The sequence below is a fragment of the Arabidopsis lyrata genome (assembly GCF_000004255.2).
Source record: "Arabidopsis lyrata subsp. lyrata unplaced genomic scaffold ARALYscaffold_7, whole genome shotgun sequence".
In the NCBI taxonomy this organism is placed as follows: domain Eukaryota; kingdom Viridiplantae; phylum Streptophyta; class Magnoliopsida; order Brassicales; family Brassicaceae; genus Arabidopsis; species Arabidopsis lyrata.
Window position 1 is genome coordinate 5,816,909 of NW_003302549.1, and position 27,877 is coordinate 5,844,785.

Below are 27,877 nucleotides of genomic sequence, written 5' to 3' on the forward strand. Positions count from 1 at the left end.
ATAGAATTTAGTATCCATTCGGTTATTTTCAAATTTTCGGTTTGGTTCGGTTCGGTTTTATTTGCTTCGGTTTCGGTTCGGTACATTCGGTTCGGTTTATTTGCCCAGGCCTAGATATTTACGAGAAAGACTGTTTTTGATGTTTATATGAGTGTACTTTGGGGCCTCTTGTTGTAACACTAAAAGTAACATTTTCAATGTTTATATGACTGTCCTTTGGGGCCTCTTGTTATATAGGTATCCTTTGGGGCAGGGCCGGCCCTGAGCTAAAGCTGGTAAATCCCTTGCTTTAGGCGCCAAAAGTTATATATAGTAGTAAAAGGCATTACTTTTATAAAATATTACGTAGTGCAGTGGTTAGCCCCTAGATAGTTGTCCATTTGGTGCAAGGTTCGAGTCCCTAATCTATTGTTTTGTGACTTTATTAAATGTGTGGGCATAAGAATGTTTTGGGCAGCCAAATCTATTGGGCTGGCCCTGCTTTGGGGCCTCTAGTTTTTGGTGCTCTTTGAATCCATAGTGCCACCAATGAGCCAAATGCTGTGGAGGAAACTAGCTTTTCAACATTGATATTGTTCTTCCTTAAGGATTAAGGTGTTTTCTTAAGATACTACTAGAGATCTCGAGTTAGTGGAATTTGTTCTTCTATAGGAGTGAGTGATACATGTGAGTTCTTTAATCCGCAATCAGTCTACACTCAACGAAACTGTTTGGAGGGGCTTTGATCTTGGTCTTGTGTAATCCGATCATCTTGCTCTTGTCTAATCTCAGCATCTTCTATGCATTGACTGTTGCTGGTTTTTGGGATCTATTGTCACATTGGTGTAACTTGTAGGAAAAAAGCATATTTTAATTGTCACTTGTACCAGAAACATGAACCGGTTGTGATAATTAGTTGGGAGTTACACTAAGATTACGCTTATTTAATTTATAACTTGTTGATCTATTGTAGCCTCTGCATGTTTGCTTAGAGTTAGTTGGGACAAGTTCTTGTAATGAAACCAATTCACACGAATGACCGTTTGTGTTGGGTTACTTACAATGACTATAACAAATACCCATCGGCCATCGAGTTGTTTCATCTTTTTCTGTTAGCGTATTGAAGTCTCTGGGCAGAGATATATTCCACACTCACTTTGGTCGTAAATTGTTTTGCATTTAAGAGTAAAATAAGTTGTGGGCTTCTTGGTCTTGCGGCATGATCAATAATTCTCGTTAAGATACGGATATGGACCGAATAAGTTTTGGCCGGTGAAAAAGTAAAGATATGTGGACATGATTATGAGATTGCGCAAACGATAAAGTCGTTGAAAAGTAATTTTAATTATTAAGAACCCATCCCCTAAAGAAATGTAGCCGCAAACTTTTTGCTTTCATTTGTATCCATACATCTACTTTTTGCTTTCATTTGTATCCAAACATCTTTAATCAAAACTTTATTAATCATATACTAATACCTATCTGGGATCTATACGTCACCATAAGATGCTTAATTAGTACGATCGATCATGTTTTGTTACCAATAGCATGTCAGTGTTTTAATAAAATATTTTACTATTTTAGTAGTGACCGGACGTAATATACAGAGAGAGGAGGATTAAAATTTTAACGAGAGAGATTGTCATGTCTTTATCAAAGAATAAATGTGTTAAACATTAAATTTGACGCAGAGAAATCTCACCAGAAAACCATATGAGACTTGTTAAGTTTCGTAACCACAAATCAGTTTTACACCAATTTGCACTTGAGACAAATAATCAGATCCACTTGTTCAATGCCATTGTTCCCCGTCAATTAGTGTTTCGTTCGACCTTATCTTATGAATATTTATTTTCTTCAACCTTATCTTTATATCAAAAAAAACTTATCTTATTTTTTGAGCATAAAATACCAACAGGAAATAACAGGGGTATAATCGTCCAATATAAAGCTGACTTTTAACATTCTCAAAACACCAACTCATTAGTTGAAACATTGTCCCGGACACGTGGGTGACTTACCAACCAACGATGGACCCATTTTCATTTAACAGATCAACCAATCATGTACCTCTTTGTGTGGTTCTAACTTCAAGGCTCAAAGTACATTTCTTTTTTCTAACTCTATGGAGTAGTAGTATATTATTAACCCTCTTATTTTTCACGCTACTAATTAAAATTCTTCTAGAAGATGAATCATTTTTTCATAAAAAAACGATTACCAATAATCTTAGCTGTAATTAACACAATTAAACGATAACTGGAAAAAGGGCAAAACGGTAACATATTTTAATAAAATGGTCAACTAGCATAAGTTTAACTTTTGTTCCCCCCATTGCGTATATAAACCGTCGACTATCGAAGCAAACACCTCAATTTTCCCACATTTTTCTCCCATCTGCCTACGGTTCCAGATTTTTTTTTATATTTAACACAGACAAAAAAAAAAAAGTATAAAAAGAGTCCACAAATTTGGGAAATTTCAAGTTCCAGAGACATGAAGAAAACTGGAATCATCGCGGCCTCCATCTCTGTCGCCGCTTCCGCCACCGCCATCTCCGCCGGCTCCACCAACACCTCCGTATCCTTCTCTTCGCCGGAATCCAATTATTCCCATCAGGTAAAAAAAAAAAACAAGTTCTTGCTTTTGGGTTTTCTCAGTAGCATTAAAGGTCCTCTGTTTTTGCTCTGTTTCTTCCTCTGTTTCTCAAACATAATTGTTAAATTTGTCAAATTACAAAGTTGGAGAGGAGAATAAGAGGTTTTGTTATCATGAATTCGGATGTGTAACGAATTATCTTTCTTTTGTTGGGTAATTTTGATTAGGATTCAAAGGAAAAACAGAGGAAGAAGAAGAGTTCGTCAGAAGATGGGGGAGAAGAAAAGTTTGCTCCAAGGTTTGATGGGTTACGATTCATCGAGACGCTTGTTACTGCTCACCGATAACATTTGCATTATTCTGATTTCTAAGGTTTCTTATTGTTTACCCATCTGATTAACTACAAGGAATTACTGATTTAAAGTTCGGGTTTTTTTTCACCTCAATATTGTGTAACTTTGGCTTAAACTGTACCACCAAGACAAGAGGCATGATTTATGAGGTTCATGTTACCCTAAATGTTTTAGTGACCCCATAAGGCCTTGGTGATTAGCTCAGCCCATTAATGACCAAACACATATGTTCTTGATCGCCAAAATATGTTAGGAATGGTAGTTTTATAATTTCTAGCAAATGACTTTTTTTTTTTTTTTTTTTGGGTAGCCAACGAGTTCTAGAGCAAGTAAATTAATACTCGTTGCATAGGGTTCGAACTCGGAACTTGATCATGCGATTCCTTGAGTTCCTTAAGGTCGAGTTGTAATGCTATCGACACCGATCTTAACGAGTGATTTTAATGACACAGCAAACAAAAATCGAACATTTATATCTATGATCACAAAACAACTAACAATGGAATGTAATATATAACTCATATTGTAACATTTACAAGTCTTTAGAAGAGGCGAAACAAGATGAAAACGGTGATTAGCAAAGCGTGTGTAGAAACAAAAGGGATCGATGCATGGGAAGAAGAGGTGGCGGTGACGTTGGTGCAATCGAGGCCTTCTTTGCCTTCTTTGCACATGTTAGCGAATATTCCAGGAGGATAACGACCATAGAGATTGATGTAGCTGAACATGGTGGAGGCACAATCTGTCTTTTCATCGTTAAGAACTTCCGCGAATGGGCAAGCAAAGTCCTTGAAGGCCGAGCAACATACCTTGGCCGGATAATTTGGTCCTTTGCATTTACTTGTTATGATTGTGTAATTCTTGGCCGCAAAATCTTCTTTGCATGCTGTTAAAATGTCATTGACGAAATCATTGAATCTTTTGCTTAAAAGGATTAGCTAACAATCATCAATGAAGCATGTTACGACCAATGATTTAAATTTTGGGGGTTCTATTACTTACTTGCCCTTGCCTGAAGAAGAGCTCGGCTTGTGGCTGGGTGTGACTCAAATTCATCAACTGCACATTGAAATGCCATAATGTTTTCAAAGAAATTTTAAAAATATTTTAATAAAGATGAGTAAAATATTGGATAATTGTTAATTACGAGAGATGTGAAGAGACAAGGCGAATCCAGACAAAAGGAGGATTGAGAAAAGAGAAACCAAACAATGATGAGTAATCTTCATGTTTCTGTTTCCTCCTCCTTTATTTTTATTTTTGACGTTTTGTCACATTTGAAATTCTAACGTTTCTTGTTTTTCTTTTTTCTTGTTTCCATTAGAATTATAGGAGGGGAGAAAAATGTTGCGGATATACCGGATCATAAATTAGGAGAAACAACATCAATTCAGTGACATGCCAAAACAACATAATTAGTTACTATTTTAATCGATTCAGAAAAACCATCAAAGTAACCAAAATTTTGATAGAGAAAATGAATATTAATTTTGGTTCAACTACCACTGGTTAATAATAACATCGATAATAAATTGGGAACCGCCCATTTCTTGGCTCAGTTCTCCGGATCGTAAATGCAACTTGCTCCAATAATTTCATATGAGAATTTGAAAACATTATCATGAACGTGATATATAAATATTATATATACGTTTTTTGGGTAAACATATTATATATACATTCTAAACATATTATATTCTATATAGTTTTGTTGGGCAAACATATTAAATATACATTTAAAACATTGAGGAGATCTTGTTCTAATGGTGGTTAAACACACAAATTGTTTTTAACATTTGCTGTTATAGTTTTTTAAAAGTTAATTTTCATTTTATTGGTTGGCAATACTATCGAAAAATGCTTTTCAGTATTGAATATTGTGAAGCAAATGGGAAGTACCCAAAATGGTGATTAATTTTTTTTTTTTTTTTGTCAACCATACATTAATTAATAAATAATTCCTTGATTGGTTGCCCAATTAGGAGGAGTAGAGTTTACAAAAGTAACTTCAGAAAATAAAAGTCTAGAAGAACGGGCTAAGCAGTCCACTTGAGCGGTGATTAATTTTAGATAATTGTCTAATTTCTTTCATCAAAAATGATTCATTCGAGAGTGTTAGAGCATCTCCATCGGAGAGATGTTTCACGGTTTCTTACAATTAAAATAATAAAAAAATTGACAAACTCATTTTATCAGATGTATTAATTCTCTTGGTATAATTTAATTAGTTATTTCAAATTTATTTAAATAATAAAATCATAATTAAAATAATAAGTTTTATTCATCAAATACCTTTTTTTTAGATACTTACCGATGAGAATGCTCTTACGAGTGAAGTTGTAACTGATAGTATTTTTTTAATATTGTAGTCGCAAGTTTAAAATATAAAACTATTTTACATTAGACTTTACAATTGATCGCAGATTCAGAGACATGAATGTTCTAACAACCTTATTTTTACATAATCAAAATCAGACATAATGGTGAAGACTCAACAAATACGAATTTAAGGCAGTGTTTATTTCAAGGAGTGGATTTTGGGTTGCCTTCTACAATTAATATACTTGAAATTAAATATGGTTTGGTGACACCAATAGCTCCGTGCTTCCGTGACGTGTAACCTAATTATCTTTGTGGTCTATAAACTAATTCAACTACTCCCTCCGTTTCGTTTTAGTTGTCGTTTTAGGACTTAAATTTTGTTTCGTAATAGTTGTCGTTTTAGGTTTTCAATGCAAATGTTTGGTAAAAATTCCAGTATTATCCCTATTGTTTTAATTTTTTGACAAATGAAAAATTTTATAAGATATATTAATAAAAGGTAAAACTGAAAATTTAATATTTTTCTTAATTTGTGTGAAAAAACTTTAAACGACAACTAAAACGAAACGGAGGGAGTATTAGTTTATAAGGAAGGCTTCTAATTAAGGCTTTGACGCAAACTTAGTATTCTCCAATTCCAACTTTGAATAAGTACCTTACCAAATTGCCATTGTTATTCACTCAACACCTAATAATTACAAATTCTGAAAAAAAAGAAGTAAAGTACCAAAATAATCAAATAATTAAGCAGAATTTTTCACACTTACTAGGATTTTTTTGTTTTGTTTTAAGTGAAGTTGATGGTGTAACGGTGCAGCCATGGAGTGACACGTCATCGAGCTTGGGGCAGTGTCTACTATTGTGTTGCCAGAAATAGAAAATGCCAACTTCTTATCTTTTTTTTCAGAGCCAAATTCTTATCTTATTGATATGATATTGGGATAAAGTTATGGGGGAATTTTGCAATTTATAACTTTAATATTTTTCTCTTACAAAAGTCATGGACTCATATGGCATTTCCAATTTATATTTTTTTTGTCAACATACAGTATTATTCAAACTAAATAAATATTTTACTATAATTATATACTTAGTTGTGAATAAATATGGTTTATATTATCTTGTTTACTTTTTGAAAAACGATGCTATCCGTTGCTGACCTTTTCATAAAATAAAGATAAGAGGCTTATTAGGAAGTAAAAAAAAATAAAGGAAGAATTGCGTTTCGTTACTTTATCTACTTATTTTAATTAGGTAGACGTTTCTTCCTCTTCAAAATCATAACTTGTCCGGATTTTAATTTTGCACACCTTAAGAAAAAAAAAAATTGTGTATAATAAGGTCTCATGCTTCTGCACCACCCTCGATCTATATATTCTTACCCCATTCTCTAAACACAAATAAATCTTCTTCTCTGTTCTTCGACTATTGTCGCATGAACCAATACAAGCTCTCTGAAGTTTCCAAAGGCACAAAGACAGAAGAGATCTATCGGTACTTGCAATCTTTCCAAAGAGTACGTTTCTTTTTCTGGAATCATCACTCTTATTATATGTTGTTGCGTGTGTATATATAAAAGCATCGAATTAGTAGATCTGCACCGTTTTTGAGTTCCTACGCAAAAAGATGATTGTTTTTTTATATACGACTCAAGTCCTTCCGATGTAATTCGTGGTTATCACTTGTTTGTTTAATCAACCACTCCTTTTCTTTAATTATTTAGCTTTTTTTTTCTTTCTTAAATGATAACGTGCTTTGGGATTAAGTGAAAACAGAGCAAAGCGTCGAAACTGAAAGTGATTAGGTCAAGTCTTCGTAACTTCAACTTGTTAAAGAATAAGATCCTTACTTTTTTGCTTCTAATCATTTTTTTTTTTTGGGTTTAAATAAGTTTAAATTCAAGATCGATCATGATAAGTATATACACAACTCTTATATGATCTATATTGATCTGCATAGTTTGATGATATTTCTTGTTTCCATGAGAACTCATTGGTTTTCTAATCTCTCATTGGAATCAGACTTTGAAGTATTTACTATTTAGGTTAAATCTCATTAAATAAACAACAACTGGTCAAGTGAATGGGTTTTTGTCTTGTATGTTTTAGTAAAATGGAGATAGAGAATGATGAGAACGACACAACATTGGTTGATTCTGGAGGAGACTTCGACTGCAACATATGCTTGGATCAGGTTCGAGACCCGGTCGTGACTTTATGTGGCCACTTGTTTTGTTGGCCCTGCATTCACAAGTGGACTTATGCCTCCAACAATTCAAGACAACGCGTCGACCAATACGATAGTAAGAGGGAACCACCAAAATGTCCGGTATGCAAATCCGATGTCTCCGAGGCTACGCTTGTTCCGATCTACGGCCGAGGACAGAAAACTCCTCAGTCCGGTTCAACCGTACCGAGCAGACCATCCGGTCCGGTTTATGACTTAAGAGGAGTTAGTCAACGTTTGGGAGAAGGGCAGAGTCAACGGTACATGTATAGAATGCCTGATCCGGTCATGGGTGTGGTATGTGAAATGGTATACCGGAGACTATTTGGAGAGTCTTCGAGCAACATGGCACCTTACCGTGACACGAATGTCCGGTCGAGGCGGCGGGCAATGCAAGCTGAGGAGTCACTAAGCAGAGTCTACTTGTTCCTACTTTGCTTCATGTTTATGTGTCTACTTCTCTTCTAATTATAATCTCTTCTCTTAAAAAATATATATGTATATAATATACCAATTGGAATGAGTATGCATATATGTAATAACAGTGGTATAATTTGTAAGAGTCTTGAATCGTTGAAATTGTATGATGAGCACATAATAAAGTACAAAGAAAGAAACGACACCAATTGGCTTCTTCTTAATTCGATATATCATGGGATGATAAGAGTATGGATACAAAACGAGGCTTATCTTTAACTCCAATAGATTTGTGCTCCAAAAAAGATGATAGTGGCATTCGAATGCGACGCACTTGGTGTTGCTTATGTCGGATTACAATCGTTTATAAACAAAAACTTTTATCAATAAAAATAGGGGGCCCTAGATTTGATTGATAACGGCGAATCGAATAAGACTGTTAGATAGAAGAAGTAGAAACATTAATTTAAAATTTAAAATATATCAATGTTTTTTGGTACGAGTCTCTCTCTTTATACATTAAAAATGTAGCAAAGAAAATTGGTAAAGTGAGAGGATTGGATTGGAGTGAGCTGGTTTCATTAAAAGCATAGATTAGTCTGAGATGAGTTATGGTCTTATGGGTCGGGTCCGCACGAGACAATCCCTCATTCATGGGATTCATTTTTTCTAACTTCAAAAGTTTTAATTTAGTTTGCCTATATCGATATACGTTTTAAGAAGTTCGAATTTTTATTGTCGGAACCTATACAGTTTCAAGTCCTAAATCTAAAGACAGAAAAAAAAAAGTTGAGACAAGAATAAATTGGGCTTCAAAGTAATCAGATAGTAACATCGTCAATGTAAATTTACAGAGAACTGTAAAATGCGAGACGAAGCCCTTATTTACACACAGGAGGAAATGAGTTTGTTTCCTACATTACAACTCCACTCGGTAGAAACGAACCAGTTTCATCATCTGCACTCTCTCCTCCTGCATCATCCACATTTTGATCTCTCTATTTACTAAGAAGTTGTAACAAGACAATAAAAAATGGATGTGGCGCAGTAATATTTACCTGAACCGGAATTTGACCCGACTCGTCAGCCTGCTGCGGAAAATGAAAACCTGTTGAGCAATTCTTCAATTTCTCCGGGTTTTTCACCCATGCTTTTCTACCTTCACTCACTTTCACCTGGAACCTCCATGTCTATACCACATCGGCATATACTTATGTACGTTAGAGTCAAACCCGTTAAGAAAATCGCTATTTGAGAGAGTTGAGAGAATCACACACATACATACCTGAGAAAGTGGAAACGTGTCTCTCTCAATCACACCTCCTTCGATATTTATGCCAGTGCCTTGGCATTCTGGACAGAACACCGAAAATATTTGCCAGCTCACATCGTTTGCCAACTCATTCCACTTCACACCAGTCTGACCACTACTATGCTTTGTGCATCTCTTTTTTCCTTTTCCACTCACCATCTTGTTCCCAAGTATTTCGCTCTCGCAGAAGAGAAACCAGTGTACGACACATGAAACGTGAAAAAGATGAAACGCCCCCAGGAGGTTTCTGCTGCCACACGCAAGATTTCCTGTCTTCATGTTTAGTATTGCTGCCGCATCTTTCCCTGGAAGCATCTTTTGTTTACAGACTTCGCATATTCTTTCAGAAAATATCCGTTGTTGCCTCCTCAGCTCCCGTCTTACCGTTTTGTTCTTCACGACTCTTTTGCTCATGAGACTGTCATCATAATCAGCTATTAGAGCTCTTGAAGAGTTTGAATTATGACCTGAAGAAACCTCCTCAGAAGAGTCATACTGATTACACAGAGATTCACTAGTGTCCTCTGGATCCGAGAAAGACTTCTTTCTCTTCCTGCCACTGTCCTCACCGTTCCCTGATTCTGACTGACTAGTTGTGAGAAGACGGCTCGGATCATCAAGCAAACCTAGCCTACCCAAATTGTAGAAGTAGGAGAATGTGACAATGGCAAAGTCATGCTCTGGGATCGTAGCCTTCTCCTCATCTGAAGGACCCTCGTCTCCTAACCACTCGCACCAGAGTTTATCAATCCAAGTAGTGCGTCCTTTCGTTTCAAACAACCTGGCAGCTATTCGGCCAAAACCAATGAACTTTGCTTCAACATCAAGAGTTCTCTCCTTGATTAGCACACCAGAAATTAGCAGATCATCTGTAGAGTGACTAGGTTCATCATCAGTAACTGCAGCAGGCTGGTTACCTCCATTTGCTTTGTTGTTATCATACTTGACAATAGCAAATCTGTCATCGTCACTGCAATGCCCCAACGTACCGGGAACACTTGCACCACCAGAAACTGGAGTTTTCTCTTCTTCTTCTCCGGTTGAACTATCAAAGAAAAGGACACCATCACTGAAAGGCCAAGGATTCGTTCCAAGAAGTGTGAGCCTAGCACATGCCAATCTCTCCTTGTGAAGGTTTCCATTCAAGTGTCCAAGCAAGATTGTGTCGCTGTAGCAAGGAGCAAGACACAAAGTGCAGAAGAATACAAAACGTTTCCCATCCTCACGTAGCTCAATGTAAGTATGCCCTTGTAACCTCAAATTCTTCAGAGTAGTTCTTGCTAACTGCTCTTTCAAATTAATACTAGACTTTGGTAACCCTAATTCTTTCTTCTCAGCCATTCAAGATCCAGCAGAAAAAACAACTTCACGATTCAAAAAAACCTAAAAGAAAACCCCCAATTCCAGAATTCTCCAACGCACAATAAAAACCCTAAGAAGTTTCAAAGTAGAAACAAACCCCAAGAAGTTTCAAAGTAGAAACACAATCTTCTAAATTCTTCACAAGAAACGATCACTGACCTAGAAAAAGACTACACAAAGACGCTACCGGTAATCACAGCTTCGATTGGATCTCGAAATTCAGATGCAAAGGAAAAGCAAACCGCAGAACTACCAAAGGGAAGAGGAAGAGTCGAATCAACAGAGTTTGCTTCCACATATTCGAGGCGTATTCGGTACAGGACTTGTAGGGGATGGTTTCATTCGAACACCGGCAAAAAGGTCAACGCGAGACATGGAACGATGAAGATGGAGAGAAGAAGAACGCGAGTCCATCGCCGCCAACATTTCCATGTATTTCACGCGGAACTCGCGAACACAAATTTCTCTCTCTGAGGAATCAGAATTGACCGGAGAACGGAGAAGAAACGACGGAGAATTTTTTTGTTCAGAGCGGTGGTTTGTTGTTAAAAGAAGAAAGAAAGAAATGTTTTAACCGAAATTGAAGAAAGCTTGTCCTCTCTCTACTCCTGAAAATTAATTAGTATTCACGAAAAGCAGGTGTGCATTATTAACCGTTGGATTTTAGATGAACGGTGGAGATTTGTTTCTGAGTTTTTATTATAGGTGTGAGATTCGAATTTTCTGAAAAGAGATACCACCTCCCGATGAGATTGTTAAACTTCAACATTAGTTTATTTAATTAAGAATTTAATGAGAAACTAAATCCTTATTTTTTAGTTCGACTCCTTAGTTTTCTATATCTTTCGACATACAACCCCTAAGTTTAGTTATCTTCGACATTTAACCCCATATCTTTGTATTGAGTAACACACGCAACCTTGTTTTTGTTGTTTAGGTCTTCAAGGCTACAAACATATATTACATTTTCAATTTAGACTTATAAATAAATTTACATGAACAAATTTTGGAGCATACATTAATACATAGTGTCTAGTGTATAGTATACAGTAATCATATAAAAAAATTACCATTATTAAGTCATTTGAAAGTGTCTAGTGTATATTTGAAAGTTGGCTCGCTTTCAAATTTTAATGTAAATGTGTATCTTTTATATATGTGTGTGTGTGTGTTTTGGTGATAGACAAAGCTATTTGCAACTAGATCAGTTGTTGCTTGCTGTGAGGATTTTGGTTCAATTCCATATGGGTTAGTATTCGTTTCCGGTTTAAGGAGCTAACCGAGTGGAGCTAAAACTAGGCTACAATTTGGGCTGAAATAGATTGTTAGGCCCGAACAGAGAAGAGCCCAGGTGAGAAATTCTAACGGCTTGTAACGGAACAGAACGAGAAAGGAAACAGAGCATTGTCTTCATTCTCAACCTTCGTTTTGATTCTTACTAGTATAATATCTATGACAAAAAAATATGTGTCTTTGTAAGCTCAAGGAAATACTCATTATGAAGAGACATGAATATATGATCAATCCTGATAATGGTGAAGCTAACTTCTACTACATGATTTAGTTTATTATTTTGAAATCAAAGACTGGTGCAAATGTTGATTTGTATAAAGTCAAAATCTGGTGTAAATTGGAAGAAGGGTAGAGAGGGTTTGGTGGGAACAAGAATTATCTGATTCTGATGTGAACAGGATAAGATTCGAATGTTTTTAAAACCCACCTAATTAATTAGCATTCGTTTATTTCATGTGAATCAGCAGTTATCATTCTCTATTATACAAATTTCGACTTTAACACCACTCTTTCACATTCCAATATCGTCTAATTATACTACGAATACGGACAATTGAAAAGCTACAAAAATGACGAAACGTTTCTGAAATTTTCTCTAGTATCCAATGATTTTTTGTTTTTTTTGATAAAATGGCGACGAATGTGAAATCTTGAAGTGAAAATTTTGCAAGCACTATTTGAGTGTATACACCAAACAAATCAGTCATGTCTATTTATATATTTTTTGTCACTACTCTTTAAATACCACTATGTCCCTCTATATAATCATTTATAAGAAAACCGTAATTGACGCTAGAAAAATCTCCTTTATTTTAATTCTTTTTCCATGGCTTTAAGAAAGCAACGTTACAGAAATGTAGGGTTGTATAATACTCCCTCCGTTTCATAAAGAGTGTCGTTTTAAGGTTTTATTTTTGTTTCACAAAGAGTGTCGTTTTAGGTTTTCAATGCAAAATTTAATGATTTTTTATGTTTTATGACTATTAGTATTCTGCAGATTGTTTTACTATTGGGTAGATTATGTTTAAGTATATAGTTAATGATGTTTTTGTTTAGAAAAAACAAAAAATTTAATGTTTTCTTAATCTGTGTGCAAAACTCTAAAATAGCACTCTTTGTGAAACAGAGGGAGTACAAAGTAGAAAGTAGTAGTCATGTGCATTGTGATAAAACAATCAAATCGTAGATCCACTTTTATTAATTAGATTCGAGCCTGAGTGACCAATAGTTATTATCTATTGCCCCACATAAGTTAATAATTACAAAATATGAACCTAATTTGTCATTAGTAAGCTTTAGGTGGTTGTTCGTTACATCATACAAGTTGGCGCAAAAACCGTTAACATTATCATATACTATATGTATTTTTCTAAGGAAATGATTGATGCGTTGTGCACACGAGATTGGTCACTAAGATTTCGTTTGCGTAAAATATCCACTCCTCTCTATTCATAGACTGTACTCTATACATACAAACAGTTATATTAAAAGTATTTGTTCTCTATCTATAAGATAACAAACAAACTTATATCAATAAATGAAAAAACATATATCGTGAAGAAATATTTATAGAAGAAATAAAGAGATTGAGTCAGGTCTCTTAACGGATTCCTCTTCTCTACCACAGAATCTGCGGGAAATTTCAACGGTCGAATCTCTTAAATTACCAAAACACCCTTTTAGGTCCCTCTGACAATGACACGCTGGATCGTGCGAAATCGACGCCTTAACTGTCGGTGGGTCCTAGTTCCTAGTGGCATTTCACCGTAAATAAGACCAATGGCAAAGGGACTAAACCGGTAAAAAAAACTAAAAGAGAAAACCACAGAAAGCAGTTTGCTTCTACCTTTTATTTTTGTCTATATAACAACAATAACAACACTGGCCTATCAATTTACACATAAAACTCACTCTCTCACTCTCTCACTCTCTCACTGTCGGCGAAGTAACATTTTCACTTTTCCGGCTCCGATTCTGCTCGGAAAAAACAACTCCGGCAGAAAATGCAGCTCTCTCCGGTCATGTTAGCCACACTCTGCATTGTCCTGCAGCTTCTAATTGGCTCGTCTGCTTTGTCTACGACCAATCGCCACGTGTCAAACTCTCATTGGCTTCCCGCAGTCGCTACATGGTACGGAAGCCCCAACGGCGACGGCAGCGACGGTAATTCTAAGTTAACACATAATTAACCACACTTCACAATCTAGTGATTAAAAACTAAACACTAATATTAAATCATATACCGGAATTGCGTAGGAGGAGCGTGTGGTTACGGTACGTTGGTGGATGTGAAGCCGTTACATGCGAGAGTTGGAGCGGTGAATCCTATTCTCTTCAAAAACGGTGAAGGTTGCGGCGCTTGTTACAAGGTTCGGTGCTTGGACAAAAGCATTTGTTCCCGGAGGGCCGTCACCGTTATAATCACCGATGAGTGTCCCGGCTGCTCTAAAACCAGCACTCACTTTGACCTCAGTGGTGCCGTCTTCGGCCGGTTGGCTATTGCCGGAGAGTCTGGCCCTCTCCGTAACCGTGGGCTAATCCCCGTCATTTATCGCCGGTACGTATATAAATATAATTCTCTTTTTTTCTTGATAAAGATATTAATATTCTCATTTATTAATGTTTATGCTCTTTCAATAACTAACTCGTGACAGTGCACGAGCAAATAGAAAAATACTAGTAGGAATTATTTAGGTAAGAGGCTAAACAGGGTTAAGATAATTATTAGATTTATTGCAATGGGTGTGAATGTATTAAACAAAAGAGGTACCTTTAACGGCGATCTCGTTTTTTATGGTCCCAACCATTTTTGACCATTCGATATCTTTTTTCTCACTGATATATTTTACTTTTTTCTTTTCTTTTGCATAATAATAAAAAAGGACTGCATGCAAATATAGAGGGAAGAACATAGCATTCCATGTGAACGAAGGATCAACTGATTTTTGGCTATCTTTGCTGGTCGAGTTTGAAGACGGAGAAGGAGACATTGGCTCCATGCACATTCGCCAAGTAACTCTCTTTTTCCTTAATAACCAAACTCGTGCACTCACTTCTTTAATTTTCCTTTTTTCTTACCACAAAGTCACTTCCACTTCAAAAGTCTTCTTTTTTTTATTGTACTCCACTAAATAAGAAAAAGGAGGAAACGAATCTCAGTGGAGTGAGCACATGTATGAGTCATTTATTGACCAACTAGCTAGAAAAGGCACACCACATCACTCAAAGTCTTCTGAAAAGTAACAATAAAACAGACTCAAAGTGTAAAGACTGATGGGCTTTCTTGTGTTTTGTGAATGTTTGGTGCAGGCAGGAGCGAGGGAATGGTTAGAGATGAAGCATGTATGGGGAGCCAACTGGTGCATCGTTGGAGGACCACTCAAGGGACCATTCTCCATAAAGCTCACCACTTTGTCTGCCGGTAAAACACTCTCCGCCACCGACGTTGTCCCTAGAAACTGGGCTCCCAAAGCAACTTACAGTTCCCGCCTCAATTTCTCCCCCGTTCTCTGAACCAACTCTTCTACATAGTCAAAGACTATTATTGTTCCTATTATACTACTACTCGTGTGATCGTTTTTTGAAGAGAGAAACAGAGTGACTGCTGGCCGTAGGATGGAAACAATAAGAAAAGTACATCCGAATCAACGGCTCTTGCGTTCTCTCCTCTTCCTTCTTGTGTGCTGTGGATTTGTGTGTGTGTTGTGATGTGTCGGTGAGTGTGTTAGGAGTCACTGTAGCCATCTTCAAAGGGGAGATAGAGCTAGAAGTAGTATTTGGTGGTGTCATGTCTTTTGTTTTTTCGATATAATTCTTGTCACTATCTCTTTCTATTATGGGACATGACATTATATATCATATGAATAATTTATCACTATGTCTTTCTATTGTGGGACATTACATAATAATGTATCATATGACAATTGTACACTACTAAAGAGAGAGCATTGATATTCTACCAGAGTCAGCAGAGTATCTCCTCTTGTTTCCTCTTCTCAAAACCCAAGAAATATAAAATATGCTACGAAGCTTCAGTTCCACTACTGTTTAAGAAATTGCATCTTTGGGGTTTGTTCCCAACTGATTTTGGCTCCTCTAAATCGTTGTCCTTGATGTCTTTTTTCATCTTTAGTATATATGTCCTCTTTCCCGTTGTTCTTGGTTTGGGTGTAGGAAGTGGTAACACGTGGTGTAAGATTCGTCTTGAGCTTCAAGAAACTCTGCCACATTCTTGATATATCTGTCTGTTTCCCATCACTGAAGGTTGTTTGTCTGCAATTTTTTTCCACTCTGTTCTTCTCAATATTGGGAACCTCACATGGGATCAGCAGTTCTTGTCAACTTATATTTGGAACCTCTCTTGGACCAAGTAAAGCTGCAAGAGACACCAAATCCACTCAAGTTATACACATAAACCCTCAAAAAACAAGTAAAGTCACAGAGGAATGTGCCAATTATATTGCTTATCTTCTCCCTTTCACTGTTGTTACTTATTATTAGCCATGTTGGTCTCAGGTGATGTTCTTTTCCCTTTTCTTATAGAAACCTTTCTTGAGTTATTCCGCTTAACACACATTTCCTTTTCTCCTCAAGGTGAAATGGCGTTGTAACTTGACCAATTAGAGCCAAAACATCAAGATCAGACATTGAGATGTAGTCCGTACAAGTTATTAGTCATGGTAATTATAGTATTTATCTGACTGAATCAGATTGGACATATACAGATCGGAAAAAAGAATGGTTAATGCAAGAATATATGTGATCCAATAAGATAGTTTGACAAATGTGATAGACATATGCTTAGAGCATGATTATAGGTGGGTTCTTAGTATTTGCTCTTAGCAATATTTAAATAATTTATTTGTAAAAGTGATTGTTAAGAGATAATATTTTTGAGTTAAGATTTTTGTGTGATTAATGGTAGGCTCTTAACATGTGGTTCTTAAAAAAAAAAATTAATATAAAACAAAAATTCATAATTATAGAAAATTTAATAATTGTTACAAATTAAAAAAATTATAACATACATGAGATACAATTTATAACATACATAACATAAAGCATAAATGTTTTAAACTTAATTTCTGGAATATTTTGTCCATATATGCTCGACCAAATCATTCTTCAATTGTTGATGCATACCTCGATCACGAACTCGAGCTCTATTGGTCATCATTCCGAAGAAATTTGAAGGCATATCTGTAGAATATGTGAAATCCACCCGTGAACTTCCTGCAGATTCCGCTTGTTCGAATTCGGTCGTATCAAACAGAGTATACCCATCTCGTTCGTCTTCTACTATCATATTGTGAAGTATTATACATGCTCGCATAATATTTCCTATTTTTACCTTATCCCAAAGAAGAGCCGGATTTTTGACAATGGCAAATCGAGCTTGCAAAACTCCAAAAGCACGCTCGACATCTTTACGGCAAGCTTCTTGATGGGTTGCAAATAAAGATGCTTTCTCAGTTTGTGGAAGTGAAATAGATTGGATAAAGGTAGCCCATTTAGGATAAATGCCATCCGTGAGATAGTAACCCAAATTATACTCGTTCCCGTTGACTGTATAATTCACTGCTGGTGCTCGCCCTTTTAAGATGTCATCAAAAACCGGAGAGCGATCTAGAATATTGATATCGTTTAAAGTACCTGGCGGTCCAAAAAACGCATGCCATATCCAAAGATCTTGGGAAGCTACAGCCTCTAAAACGATCGTTGGTTTTCCAGAGGCACGTGTATATTGTCCTTTCCAAGAGGTAGGGCAATTCTTCCACTCCCAATGCATACAATCAATGCTTCCCATCATCCCGGGAAATCCTTGAATCTCTCCAATAACGAGTAGCCGTTGAAGATCTTCTGCAGTGGGTTGTCGTAAGTATTCATCTCCAAAGCAATAAATAATTCCGTCAACAAAATGTTCCATACACTTCATCGAAGTGGTTGCACCAATCCGCAGGTATTCGTCAACCGCATCAGCCGCTAAACCATATGCAAGCATACGAATTGCTGCTGTACACTTCTGTAGTGTAGATAAACCGTTTCTTCCTGTAGCATCTCTTTTTTGTTGAAAGAATGGAATTGTGGAGAGGCGATCAACAACACGCATGAATAATGGCTTATTCATTCTAAAACGGCGTCTGAATAGATTAGGAGGGAAAGTTGGATTTTCTGCGAAATAATCGTTCCATAACTGGATGTGTCCTTCTTCTCGATTTCTTTCAATATGGACTCGTTTTTTCCTCGGTTTTGCGGCTTGCTGACGATCACCGTAAGAATCCAAAGAATTATCCAACGCTTGCTGGAAAGCATTGGATAAAGCATTAGATAATTCTTCGTCCAACGCTTCTTCGAAATTGTAATTGGAAGATGAAGCCATTTTGTATGTATAATTTTTAGGAAGAAAAAGATTTGGGTTTAGAACAAGATATTGAAGTGAAAAGAAATAGAAGATGGTATTTGCTTATGGAATAAATTATGGTTTAGAATTGGTTTTAGATAAGTAATTGGTTGTGGTTCAACGATTTGGATTTCTTTTGTTGTGAGTTTGTAAGAAAAAGTAGACTGAGGAGAAGAGATAATTCATAGTAACATGAAACTTGTGATATTTATAGGCAATGTTCTCAAATAATACATGGTTACAAAGCATTTGTGACTTGTGGTACAAATCAATTTATTACTTGTGGTTACAAAGAAGTGAACAAATACGCTTGGTCCGTGACCAAAGAGAGAGTATCAAGTGGTCCAAAAGCTTGCTGGAAACTTGTGGTTACAAAGAAGTCTTGTGGTGTCCAAGTACAGATTCAGACTTGTCCTCTTCTTCTCCTTTCACGTGAACCTGCACATAATTCATACGAAGTTATTGCTTCCTGACCACAGAAGCAAAAACATAAACAATCGAAACATAAACAAAAAGATACAAAGCCAAATTGAAACATAAAGACATAAAACAAATTGAAACATAAACTTCATTTAGCAAACATAAACCAGAAATACAACCACAATTTCAAATTGAAACATAAACATAAAGACAGAAATCCAAGCAAGAAATTAAAAGCATAGACATAAATATAAAGACAGAAATACATGAGAGACATTCAAAGCAAAATATCCCTAATTAACTTTGTCTTTAGTTCTTCTTCAATTTCAGTTAGAGGATCTTTTTTAGAAAAGAGAGATTCTAGCAACTTCTGGTTAGATTGTTCCTTTTTCAAGGCATGTTCTTGCTGCTTCAAAGCAAACTCTTTTTGCCTTATCTCCCATAAAGTCTGAATCCTTTCTACAGCCAGCCCTTCTTCTTCTACAAGTGGTGTAGTTGTGGCAGTCTTTTTGCCTTTCGCCTTGGCTGCCTTAACACCAGCAGGACGAGATTGAGATGCTTGAGACTCACTGTGGGCTTGGGAAGCTTCAGAATCTACCTTTCTTCTTTTATGCTTGTCAGTGGATTTAGTGGACTGCTCTTGACACCACTTCTGCTCATTCCTCAACGCTCTCCATGCATGCTCCAAGTTGAACTTATTGTCGTAGTCAGCCTCAAATATCTGATGCGCAAGCTTAATGAGATCGTCATCATTCATACCACTTGACACCTGTCCTGCTGCAGCTTGGAAAGAACCCACAAACTTACAAACTTGCTCATTTATCTTTGCCCACCTTTGTTTAAAGTGGGTTGGCTCTCTCTTTTTCTGACCAGATATATTGGGACTTGTAGCATAATATGCTGCAATCCTCTTCCAAAAGGCTATTCCTCTTTGCTCATTGCCAATAATGGCATCCTTACTCGTGTTCAGCCAAGCAGAGATTAAGACTAAATCTTCTTGACTTGTCCACTTGTTCCTCTTTCTTGGTGTGGATTCAGCTTTGGCGCTTCCACCTTGACTTGTAGCTTCTGTCCATTGGGTGCTGTAGGCAGGGAGTTCAGATTCACCAAGTCTAATACTTGGTGATGCTGACTCATAAGTATTGGAGAAAGGACTAGGCGTTTCTGGTTGACTTGTTAACAGATCCATGAAGTTTCCAGAGTTGGTATATGGATTCATTTAGAGAGTGAGTGTTTAAAGAAAAGGAAAGAAAGAGTTTACAAAAGGAATGAAAGAGTTTACAAAAGGAATGAAAGAGATCTGCTGGGATAATTAAAGATTGCTGAAGGAGGGTAGAGCTAAAAATTGCTAGGATAATGGAAAAATTTAAGATATGGGTTGTGGTAGGTTACAATTATGGTTGAGTTAGCAATCAATACCAAAAGACTGTCCTAATCAACAACTATAGACACAAAAGCAACATTTAAAGAAACCATCATGCATTTAACACAAGAAGAGACGTTTACTTGTTAATAGCTAAAGAAGAGGAGACAATTAAAGACACAACCTCACCAAATAAGATATCATCATACACAAGCATTTATGACAACCCAACACAAAGCATGCAATTTATGACAACCCAACACAAAGCATGCAATTTCTTTCATCAAATATGACTAAGCTAAATCTAAATACACAATAAAAACACAGAGAAAATTTTATGTACCTTGAGAAGAGTGAGATCAGAAGCTAAGATGTCCCTCTACAAGCATCCTCTAGCAGATTCCAACTCTCCAAGCATGTCCATATACTCCTAGCAGTAAAGCAGAGAACGTTTTATGAAATTACATAGATAAACTAATCAAAATCAAGAGGAAAACATAGAACATTTGGGTTTAATCATGCCTAAACTAATCACACATTAAAGATCTCTAAGAAACCAAACAATCATGCGTATAGCAACAAAAACTAATCAAACTCATGAGCAAAACTAAGATCTAACAGAGAATTACTCGAAACAATAATGTATAACTGATGAACAAAATAATCTCTACCAACAGTCGGGTTTAATCATGCCTATTTCGTGATCAATCAAGCCTCTCAATACAAACAGACACTCAATTATGATTCAAATTACCCAGATTATACAAAGAAACGAATAACCCTAAACCCCAATTGGACAAACCCTAAAATCCCAAATCCGACAAACCCTAATTTTGAAAACCTAAAATCACATCAATTCAAACAAACATACACTCAGTTATCGTTTAAATTACCCAGATTATACAAAGAAAACGAAAAATAATTTTTCCCCAATTCGTCAAACCCTAATTTCCCAAATCCGACGAGCCCTAATTTTTAAAACCTAAAATCACATAAATTAACACAAACAAAGAGAGATTCCTACCTTGACAAACAGATTCTCATCGGTTTCGAATCGAAACTCGACAGTCGCCTGAATTTAGGCCCGATTTCGTCACCTCCGATTCGCCGATTTTGTGAAAAGAGAGAGCCCTCGACAACCACCATCGCTGGGAATGATGAGGTCACGCGGCAACGACGGCCAGAGGTAAAAACAGACCAGATTTCTCCGATTTTGGGTTGATTTAACGAAATCTCCTTCGTTTCAATTTCATCGTTGAAATCGCGAGAGAGAGAGAGAGAAAGAAGAGAGAGACGGCGAAAAAAAGAAGAAAACACGGTTTCGTTTTTTTTGGGTTTATATATTTTACGCTTCGATCGCTGATACGCTGACACGTGTCCAGCTCTTAACTGTTGTTTTTGTTCCTTAGCTAAGGAACGTTTGTTAGATTAAAACAAGCTTTCTCATTTATTTTAATTCAACAATAGAGTTAAGATTTGTCTAAGAACCCCTCTATAATCCTGCTCTTAGAAGTAGAAGCAGACAGGGCTTATCTAACATAAGTACATAACATGTGAACGGCCCACATCGTCACAAAGCCAAGTCCAACTATCACAAGATTCATTCATATCACTAATAAACGTTTTCAAATTAGAATGACAGAAGAATATGATAATTAAACTACTCGCATATACTAATACTACGGAGGTTCTTAATCCAAAACAGAAGAATAGAGGAGGCTCCCACTTCCACATAAGAAAAAAAAAAGAAATCTAATTGGTTGGATTAGAGATAGTACTTAGCAATAAATTTTTTCTTTTAAAAAGAACTCACTAAATTAATCACATCGATACCAAAAAAAAAAAAAAAAACTTACTAAAATTAACCGGAAGCAAAGGGACAAGAAGCATTGACGGACAGTGATATCACGTGAAAGGACACGTGAACACCCAATAATCGGTTCACACGTCACCAAACCCTCGTGCGACTCTAGGCACCCCCCGCATAAAACCATCGTTCCATTTTGCTATTTTGGCCAGACCTATCGTTTCATTAGCGTATAAAACAAAACAAATAAAGAGACAAATTTACATTTAACTCAAAATAAACTAATTATCTGCAGGGCCCACATAGGGGAGTCGATAATTGAGGGAAGAGGTGACTCATCTTGAGGATAGGACCCTCTAAGCCCGCCACTTGCTACCTTCATTACTCAGCCACTTTCATTCTCTCCCGAGAATCATCAACATCTCGTATCGTATCGTATCGCTTTTCCAAAACCTGGATCCCACTAATCCATTGCACGGTATCGCTATTTTAGATCTTTTCAAATTTACAATTTTACCCTCAAACCATTACCCCTCTGGCTATAAGTACCAACCTCATCTCTGCTTTGTCTTCCTACAAAAATCGAACTAAACCTTCCATTTAGCAAAAACAAAAAGCTTCTCAAAGGTTTCCAATTTTACGAAAGTTCTTAAATCATAATCACTATTAAACCATGAGTTATCTGAACAAAGTGTGGATGGCTGCATCATTCGTAGCTGTTCAAGGAAACGCCGATCACGGCGTCAAGTTGAAAAGCGGACTCACCTCTGCTCACCGTCTCCAACGAAGACTTTCCTCCGATCTCCGTCCTCTCGCCGCCGCAGATCTAACAGGAGACTCTCTCCCCTCGGAAGAAAGACGTCGTACCTCCTCTTCCACTCCTGATGAGTCTCTCCGCCAAGTCATGTACCTCAACTGCTGGGCTCAGGGCTAAATTCAGATGATGATCGCTTATGAACTCGCTGAATCAGATTTTTCTGATTGCAAAGTGTATATAGTTTGGTTCATCTGTGATCGCTGATGCAAACTCGCTTGAGTTGGATTCTCTGGATGCAACTGTGTATAGTTTTGGTTACATCTCTGTGAATATTAGAATGTTCTAAGAGTTCAAAGCAAGTGTTCGAATATATGAGAACTCTGTTCATTTTCTATATCTAAAACATCGTCGTTTGATTATTATCTGGAATCTTGATTGCGATTACCACTAATTTCAACTTTATCCACAGTGAAATGCGATTCTCAATAAAATAATAGTACCAAATGATTCCAAAATCATCGTTATCTATTGAGACAGACAAGTCAGTCACTCCATAATGCTTCTATTTATTTATTTATAGTGGTTGTCATTATTGAGAGGTAGGTTAGGTAATACTAATCTATCTTATATATTCATCGGCCCAAATTATATGTGTTTGCCATAGAGAAACGAGATAAAACTCTTGGGCTAATCTTGGGCTATGGCCCATGAATGTAACTTGGCTTTGAATGAAATCGGAGCGCGTCTGCTTCATCTAACGGTCCAAATCTCACGACGCTCCTTAATGGAGTAATGAGTAACGTCTCCTTCATTTCCAACGGTCAAATAATCGTCAAGAAATACTCGCTGCTTCTCCTTCTTCTTCCTCAAGTGTCCCAAATTCTTTCTCAGAACCCTAAATTTCTCGTCGAAGAAGATCGATTCGCTCTGAAAATGACTTCAATTGAGGCAACAGAAACGCTTAACGCTCCTCCAAAGCTTCAGATCTGGAACAACGCTGCCTTCGACGATGGAGATTCTCAAATTACTTCCGCCATTGAAGCTTCTTGGTCTCACCTCAACGAATCATTCGATTCCGATTGTAGCAAGGAGAATCAGTTTCCGATTTCGGTTTCCTCTTCGCTCCGATCCTCAGTCTCGATCACCGAAGCTCCGTCAGCAAAATCCAAGATCGGGAAGACCAAATCCGGCGCAGATCGGAGTAAAAAGCGTGATGAAAGAGATATCGATGCAGAGATCGAAGAAGTAGAGAAGGAGATCGGACGGTTATCGACGAGATTGGAGTCGCTCCGATTAGAGAAGGCTGAGCAAACCGCAAGAAGTATCGCTATACGTGGAAGAATTGTTCCGGCGAAGTTCATGGAATCTCAGAAACAAGTGAAATTCGATGAATCTTCTTTTACAGGATCCAAATCAAGAACCACTCGTAGAGGCGTTAGTCTTGGACCGGCGGAGATATTCAATTCTGCGAAGAAATCTGAAACTGTGACTCCTCTTCAATCAGCTCAGAATCGACGCAAGTCTTGTTTCTTTAAGCTTCCTGGAATCGAAGAAGGGAAAGTGACGACAAGAGGTAAAGGAAGAACAAGTTTGAGTCTGAGTCCGAGATCTCGTAAAGCGAAAATGACGGCGGCTCAGAAGCAAGCAGCGACAACGGTGGGGTCTAAGAGAGCGGTGAAGAAAGAAGAAGGAGTTCTCTTATCAATCCAGCCTAAGAGGCTTTTCAAAGACGATGAAAAGAATGTTTCTTTAAGGAAACCATTGAAACCAGGAAGAGTTGTGGCTAGTAGGTACAGTCAAATGGGCAAAACGCAGACTGGAGAGAAAGATGTAAGGAAAAGGTCGTTACCTGAGAATGAAGAGAAAGAGAATAATCATAGGTCGGAGAAGAGAAGAGCTTCTGATGAAAATAGCAACAAGAGTGAAGGGAGAGTGAAGAAGAAATGGGAGATTCCAAGTGAAGTTGATCTGTATAGCAGTGGTGTGAATGATGACGAGTCTCCTATAGGCAAGGAGCTTCCTAAGATCAGAACGCTTCGTCGTTTGGGAGGGAGCCCTCGTGATTCAGGTGCTGCTAAGAGAGTTGCGGAATTACAAGCCAAGGATCGTAATTTCACCTTTTGCCAGCTTCTGAGGTTTGAAGAATGAATGATCCGGTTATCAATTTGAGTAGAAACCTCAACTCTTGTTGTGGTGACTTGATTGTGAATTTGGTTGGTTTTGATTTTGTTTTTCGGCTTGCATCTAGACTGTAGAGCAAGAATATTTGTTGGAATGCTTAATGTCTTGGCTTCATACACATTAAGATTGTGAGTTTTTGTTATCTTTTGTAAATGTCAACTTCATGAAGAAAGATTCTTTCAAACGGTTTTGCTTTGCCACTCACAAACAAGAAGGTTGGCCACAGCTGTGAGATATACACCAAAACCAAACAAAAAAAGAGAGAGACTGTATCTTGGTTTCCTCGAAACACATAATAAAATGCAGTATTGGCTCAGATGCGGCTTGAGTCCCTCCCGAATATGTACCTCCTTGTCCAGTCCGACACCACCAGAGCTCTCGTTCGCCAGCTAACTTGCTTGCTGCATTCACCACATCATTCATTTTCCATTTTTTAAGTTCTGTACATTTACTATTAGGAATAATAGAGTTTCTCAGCATTTACCTGGCATAAACAGAATACCAGAGCCACTGGGTGCTTCTTCCAGCTGAAACCCAGTCTCCAGGTAATTCGGCAGCTGCTTGGTCCCCTCCCAATGGAGCAAATTGTCCAAAGTGCTTGTACCTGTCATCAAGCAAACAGGTTTCATCTCTATATATTTGGGAGTCTATAGAGGAGCAAGGTCCTGAGTTTATTAGATTTTGACATACTGGAAGGGGCGAAACTGGTGATGCCCGCCAGTTCTAAACCGCTTAGGACCTTCAGGTTGCTCTTTGCACTGCTCCATCCTGTTGAAGCATTTGGCAAGATAAGCACCTTGCTGGGCAGCGACCTGAGCAGTTGCAGGCAGGGTCTTCATCTGTGAATCAACCTCCGAGAGAGCCAATTTGAATGCCTCGATGTCTACTTCTTTCCTTGCATTTCCTTCAGAATCTGCCAGCAGGTCGTTAATATTCCTCATATGCTTGCTTCTCAGGTAGAGCTCCACCTGCGCGTACCTCACAAGAATATCATCAACCACGTCTTGTAACTCTTCCATGGTCAAGGTTCCTGAGTTGTCCACATCTGCAGCTTTGAATATGTTTGCAATATCCCCCTAAATTAATCACAGAATCTATCAAGATTCAGCATATGAAATAACAGGAACAGCATCAACAGTCTAATGGGGTTCACAGACCATGATTTTTCGTTGAGCTATGGAAGCACAATCGCCAACTGCATATACATTCTCACATCCTGTCACTTGTAACCACTCGTTAGTTGCCAACGCACGTCTGCCTCCTTGGCCAACTTGCTCCATGAAGTCGCTGATAACTGGACGGGTTCCAACTCCAGTGGACCACAATATCAATCCATGAGGAATACTTATGACTTCTCCACTTGATTTAACTTTCACACTGATATCTTTATCAGTCACAGACATTACACGCACTCCTGTCTGAACATCAATACCATCTCGCGTGAACTTTTGTTCAGCAAATGAACTTATACGTTCATCAAACCTGCAACAACCACTTGTCAAACTCCACAATCAAGCCTGGCCTGAAAAAGTCTATAGTAGTGTTTTTTACTTACGAATTCAGAATATGATCTCCAGATTGAATGAGTGTTATTTTCACGAGCTCTTTGACTGAAGGGTATATTTTGGTGATATCCTCTATAATAAAGTCATGTAGCTCAGCTGCAAACTCCACACCAGTAGGACCTCCTCCCACAATAACAAAATGAAGCTTTCTTCTTCTTTGTTCCTCAGTAAGGCCAGGAAGGATTGCTTTCTCAAAGCAATCAATCACTCCTCTACGAATCCTCTGTGCATCCTCTACTTCCTGCAGTGTTTCGAAGAATTAAAGGTAGATACTGGGAGACTAACATTTACAAGTTGAAACCATGAAAGTTACCTTGAGAAAATGGCAATTCTCAAGTACACCAGGAGTTCCAAATGTATTAACTTGAGCTCCCACTGCAACAATCAAGTAGTCATATCCAAGCGAAAACTCTTGCCTTGCTTCAGGATCATCCTTGAAAACCGGTCGACAGTGAACCTTGTGGTTAACAGGATCGATCTTAACACAATCTGCTTCCCATAATTCAATTTCCCCCTTTTTCTGCCAACAACAATTTAAGTAAAAACTTAGCAGATGATGATGATGATGCCTACATACAGTTTGATGAAAGAGAGGCCTTTGTTACCTTCTTGGTTATATTACGGACAGACTCTACAATACTTCTAGCTTCAACAGTTCCACAAGTGACGCTAGGTAACAATGGTGTAAAGGCAAAATAGTTCTGTGGAGACACAACCTGAACATCGTAGGAAGTTATGTCGAGATCTTTAAGAAAGCTTATACCAGCCCATCCAGTCCCAAGTACAACTACTTTCTTCTTCTTCAGCTGCTGGTCCTCGTTTTTGTTAGCTTCAGCGTTAGAATCTGAGTATGCCACTATACTTCCACCGCTGCAAATGTGTAAGAATACAAACCATACTCTCGATGAGCAATTCCCAAAAGTGATATTTGTCTAGGTACTTAAACAGACATTTTTTTTTTTTTTAATGTTCACCCCCAAGTCAAGAAATAGCTAACGATTTACAGAACAAGCTAATCAGAAATACTATATAAGTTGTAAGGAAAAGGTTGAGATAAAAAGGCGGCAAAGATACAAGATTCATCGGATTGAGAAAACGAAATCAGAAAGTGGAAAAAGGTCCAGACTTTGAACAATGAAAGGCAAAGAAACCTGAGAGTGCCGAGGAGGAGGAGCTTAGAGGCAAGTGGGGCAGATCGAGAGGCTCTTCCGAGAGAGGAAAGTAATGTCATTCTGGTGAAGAGTCTAGAGAGGACAAAGTTGAAGAGATCCAGGAGAAACCTCTGACCAAGTTCAAGTACTGAGTTTTAGTGGCGACTTTTCTTTGGGACCAGAAAGTTTCTCTAATTAAAAACGCATCTACTAGATTAGTGTCTCCATAATCCAGATGTGTTGGATACAAAGTCTCTTTTGTTATCTGCTGGATTGATTATTCAAGTTCGATAATTGATTGATAGCTTAGGCCATGTGGAAATCATTAATATTTTTATTAAACAACTCCTCAATATTTGTTAACTTAACCA

The 27,877-nt window shown here is 37.4% G+C and overlaps 9 protein-coding genes across 11 annotated transcripts; 5 read left to right on the plus strand and 4 right to left on the minus strand.

Moving 5' to 3' along the window:
• The first annotated feature begins 2,346 nt into the window (after window positions 1-2,346).
• Window positions 2,347-3,097, plus strand: LOC9305583. Its single transcript, XM_021019920.1, has 2 exons — window positions 2,347-2,598; window positions 2,805-3,097. Exons 1-2 carry the CDS (start codon window positions 2,476-2,478, stop codon window positions 2,922-2,924), a joined length of 243 nt encoding a protein of 80 aa, XP_020875579.1. The 5' UTR covers window positions 2,347-2,475; the 3' UTR covers window positions 2,925-3,097.
• A 118-nt stretch (window positions 3,098-3,215) lies between these two features.
• LOC9303529 (GPI-anchored protein LLG2) lies at window positions 3,216-4,482 on the minus strand. The gene is made up of 3 exons (XM_021019919.1): window positions 4,078-4,482; window positions 3,933-3,989; window positions 3,216-3,816 (listed from the first exon to the last, which is right to left on the minus strand). Exons 1-3 carry the CDS (start codon window positions 4,157-4,159, stop codon window positions 3,473-3,475), a joined length of 483 nt encoding a protein of 160 aa, XP_020875578.1. The 5' UTR covers window positions 4,160-4,482; the 3' UTR covers window positions 3,216-3,472.
• A 1,806-nt stretch (window positions 4,483-6,288) lies between these two features.
• Window positions 6,289-8,104, plus strand: LOC9305584 (E3 ubiquitin-protein ligase RMA2). The gene is made up of 2 exons (XM_021019619.1): window positions 6,289-6,768; window positions 7,361-8,104. Exon 2 carries the CDS (start codon window positions 7,365-7,367, stop codon window positions 7,944-7,946), a length of 582 nt encoding a protein of 193 aa, XP_020875278.1. The 5' UTR covers window positions 6,289-6,768; window positions 7,361-7,364; the 3' UTR covers window positions 7,947-8,104.
• Window positions 8,105-8,608: 504 nt separating this feature from the next.
• Window positions 8,609-11,160, minus strand: LOC9303530. The gene is made up of 3 exons (XM_021018815.1): window positions 9,181-11,160; window positions 8,954-9,085; window positions 8,609-8,868 (listed from the first exon to the last, which is right to left on the minus strand). The coding sequence occupies exons 1-3, from the start codon at window positions 10,546-10,548 to the stop codon at window positions 8,815-8,817; spliced, it is 1,554 nt and encodes a 517-aa protein (XP_020874474.1). The 5' UTR covers window positions 10,549-11,160; the 3' UTR covers window positions 8,609-8,814.
• Window positions 11,161-13,673: 2,513 nt separating this feature from the next.
• On the plus strand, window positions 13,674-15,823 carry LOC9305585 (expansin-B3). The gene is made up of 4 exons (XM_002867412.2): window positions 13,674-14,025; window positions 14,119-14,419; window positions 14,745-14,874; window positions 15,172-15,823. Exons 1-4 carry the CDS (start codon window positions 13,866-13,868, stop codon window positions 15,373-15,375), a joined length of 795 nt encoding a protein of 264 aa, XP_002867458.1. The 5' UTR covers window positions 13,674-13,865; the 3' UTR covers window positions 15,376-15,823.
• A 1,109-nt stretch (window positions 15,824-16,932) lies between these two features.
• On the minus strand, window positions 16,933-22,269 carry LOC110226702. 3 transcript variants are annotated; one of them, XM_021019195.1, is made up of 3 exons: window positions 21,902-22,269; window positions 20,389-20,475; window positions 16,933-18,700 (listed from the first exon to the last, which is right to left on the minus strand). In XM_021019195.1, exon 3 carries the CDS (start codon window positions 18,239-18,241, stop codon window positions 16,940-16,942), a length of 1,302 nt encoding a protein of 433 aa, XP_020874854.1. In that variant the 5' UTR covers window positions 18,242-18,700; window positions 20,389-20,475; window positions 21,902-22,269; the 3' UTR covers window positions 16,933-16,939. The 3 variants fall into 3 exon arrangements, with proteins under 3 accessions (XP_020874854.1, XP_020874853.1, XP_020874852.1); XM_021019194.1 differs by lacking the exon at window positions 21,902-22,269 and adding an exon at window positions 21,070-21,549; XM_021019193.1 differs by lacking the exon at window positions 21,902-22,269 and having other exon boundaries at window positions 20,389-21,549.
• A 152-nt stretch (window positions 22,270-22,421) lies between these two features.
• LOC9303531 lies at window positions 22,422-23,005 on the plus strand. The gene has a single exon (XM_021019198.1). The coding sequence runs from the start codon at window positions 22,526-22,528 to the stop codon at window positions 22,784-22,786; it is 261 nt and encodes an 86-aa protein (XP_020874857.1). The 5' UTR covers window positions 22,422-22,525; the 3' UTR covers window positions 22,787-23,005.
• A 276-nt stretch (window positions 23,006-23,281) lies between these two features.
• On the plus strand, window positions 23,282-24,974 carry LOC9303532. The gene has a single exon (XM_021019192.1). It carries the CDS (start codon window positions 23,402-23,404, stop codon window positions 24,755-24,757), a length of 1,356 nt encoding a protein of 451 aa, XP_020874851.1. The 5' UTR covers window positions 23,282-23,401; the 3' UTR covers window positions 24,758-24,974.
• On the minus strand, window positions 24,951-27,748 carry LOC9303533 (external alternative NAD(P)H-ubiquinone oxidoreductase B1, mitochondrial). Its single transcript, XM_002869468.2, has 8 exons — window positions 27,507-27,748; window positions 26,961-27,225; window positions 26,669-26,875; window positions 26,346-26,596; window positions 25,948-26,272; window positions 25,481-25,866; window positions 25,275-25,394; window positions 24,951-25,191 (listed from the first exon to the last, which is right to left on the minus strand). Exons 1-8 carry the CDS (start codon window positions 27,584-27,586, stop codon window positions 25,104-25,106), a joined length of 1,722 nt encoding a protein of 573 aa, XP_002869514.1. The 5' UTR covers window positions 27,587-27,748; the 3' UTR covers window positions 24,951-25,103.
• Window positions 27,749-27,877: the final 129 nt, after the last annotated feature.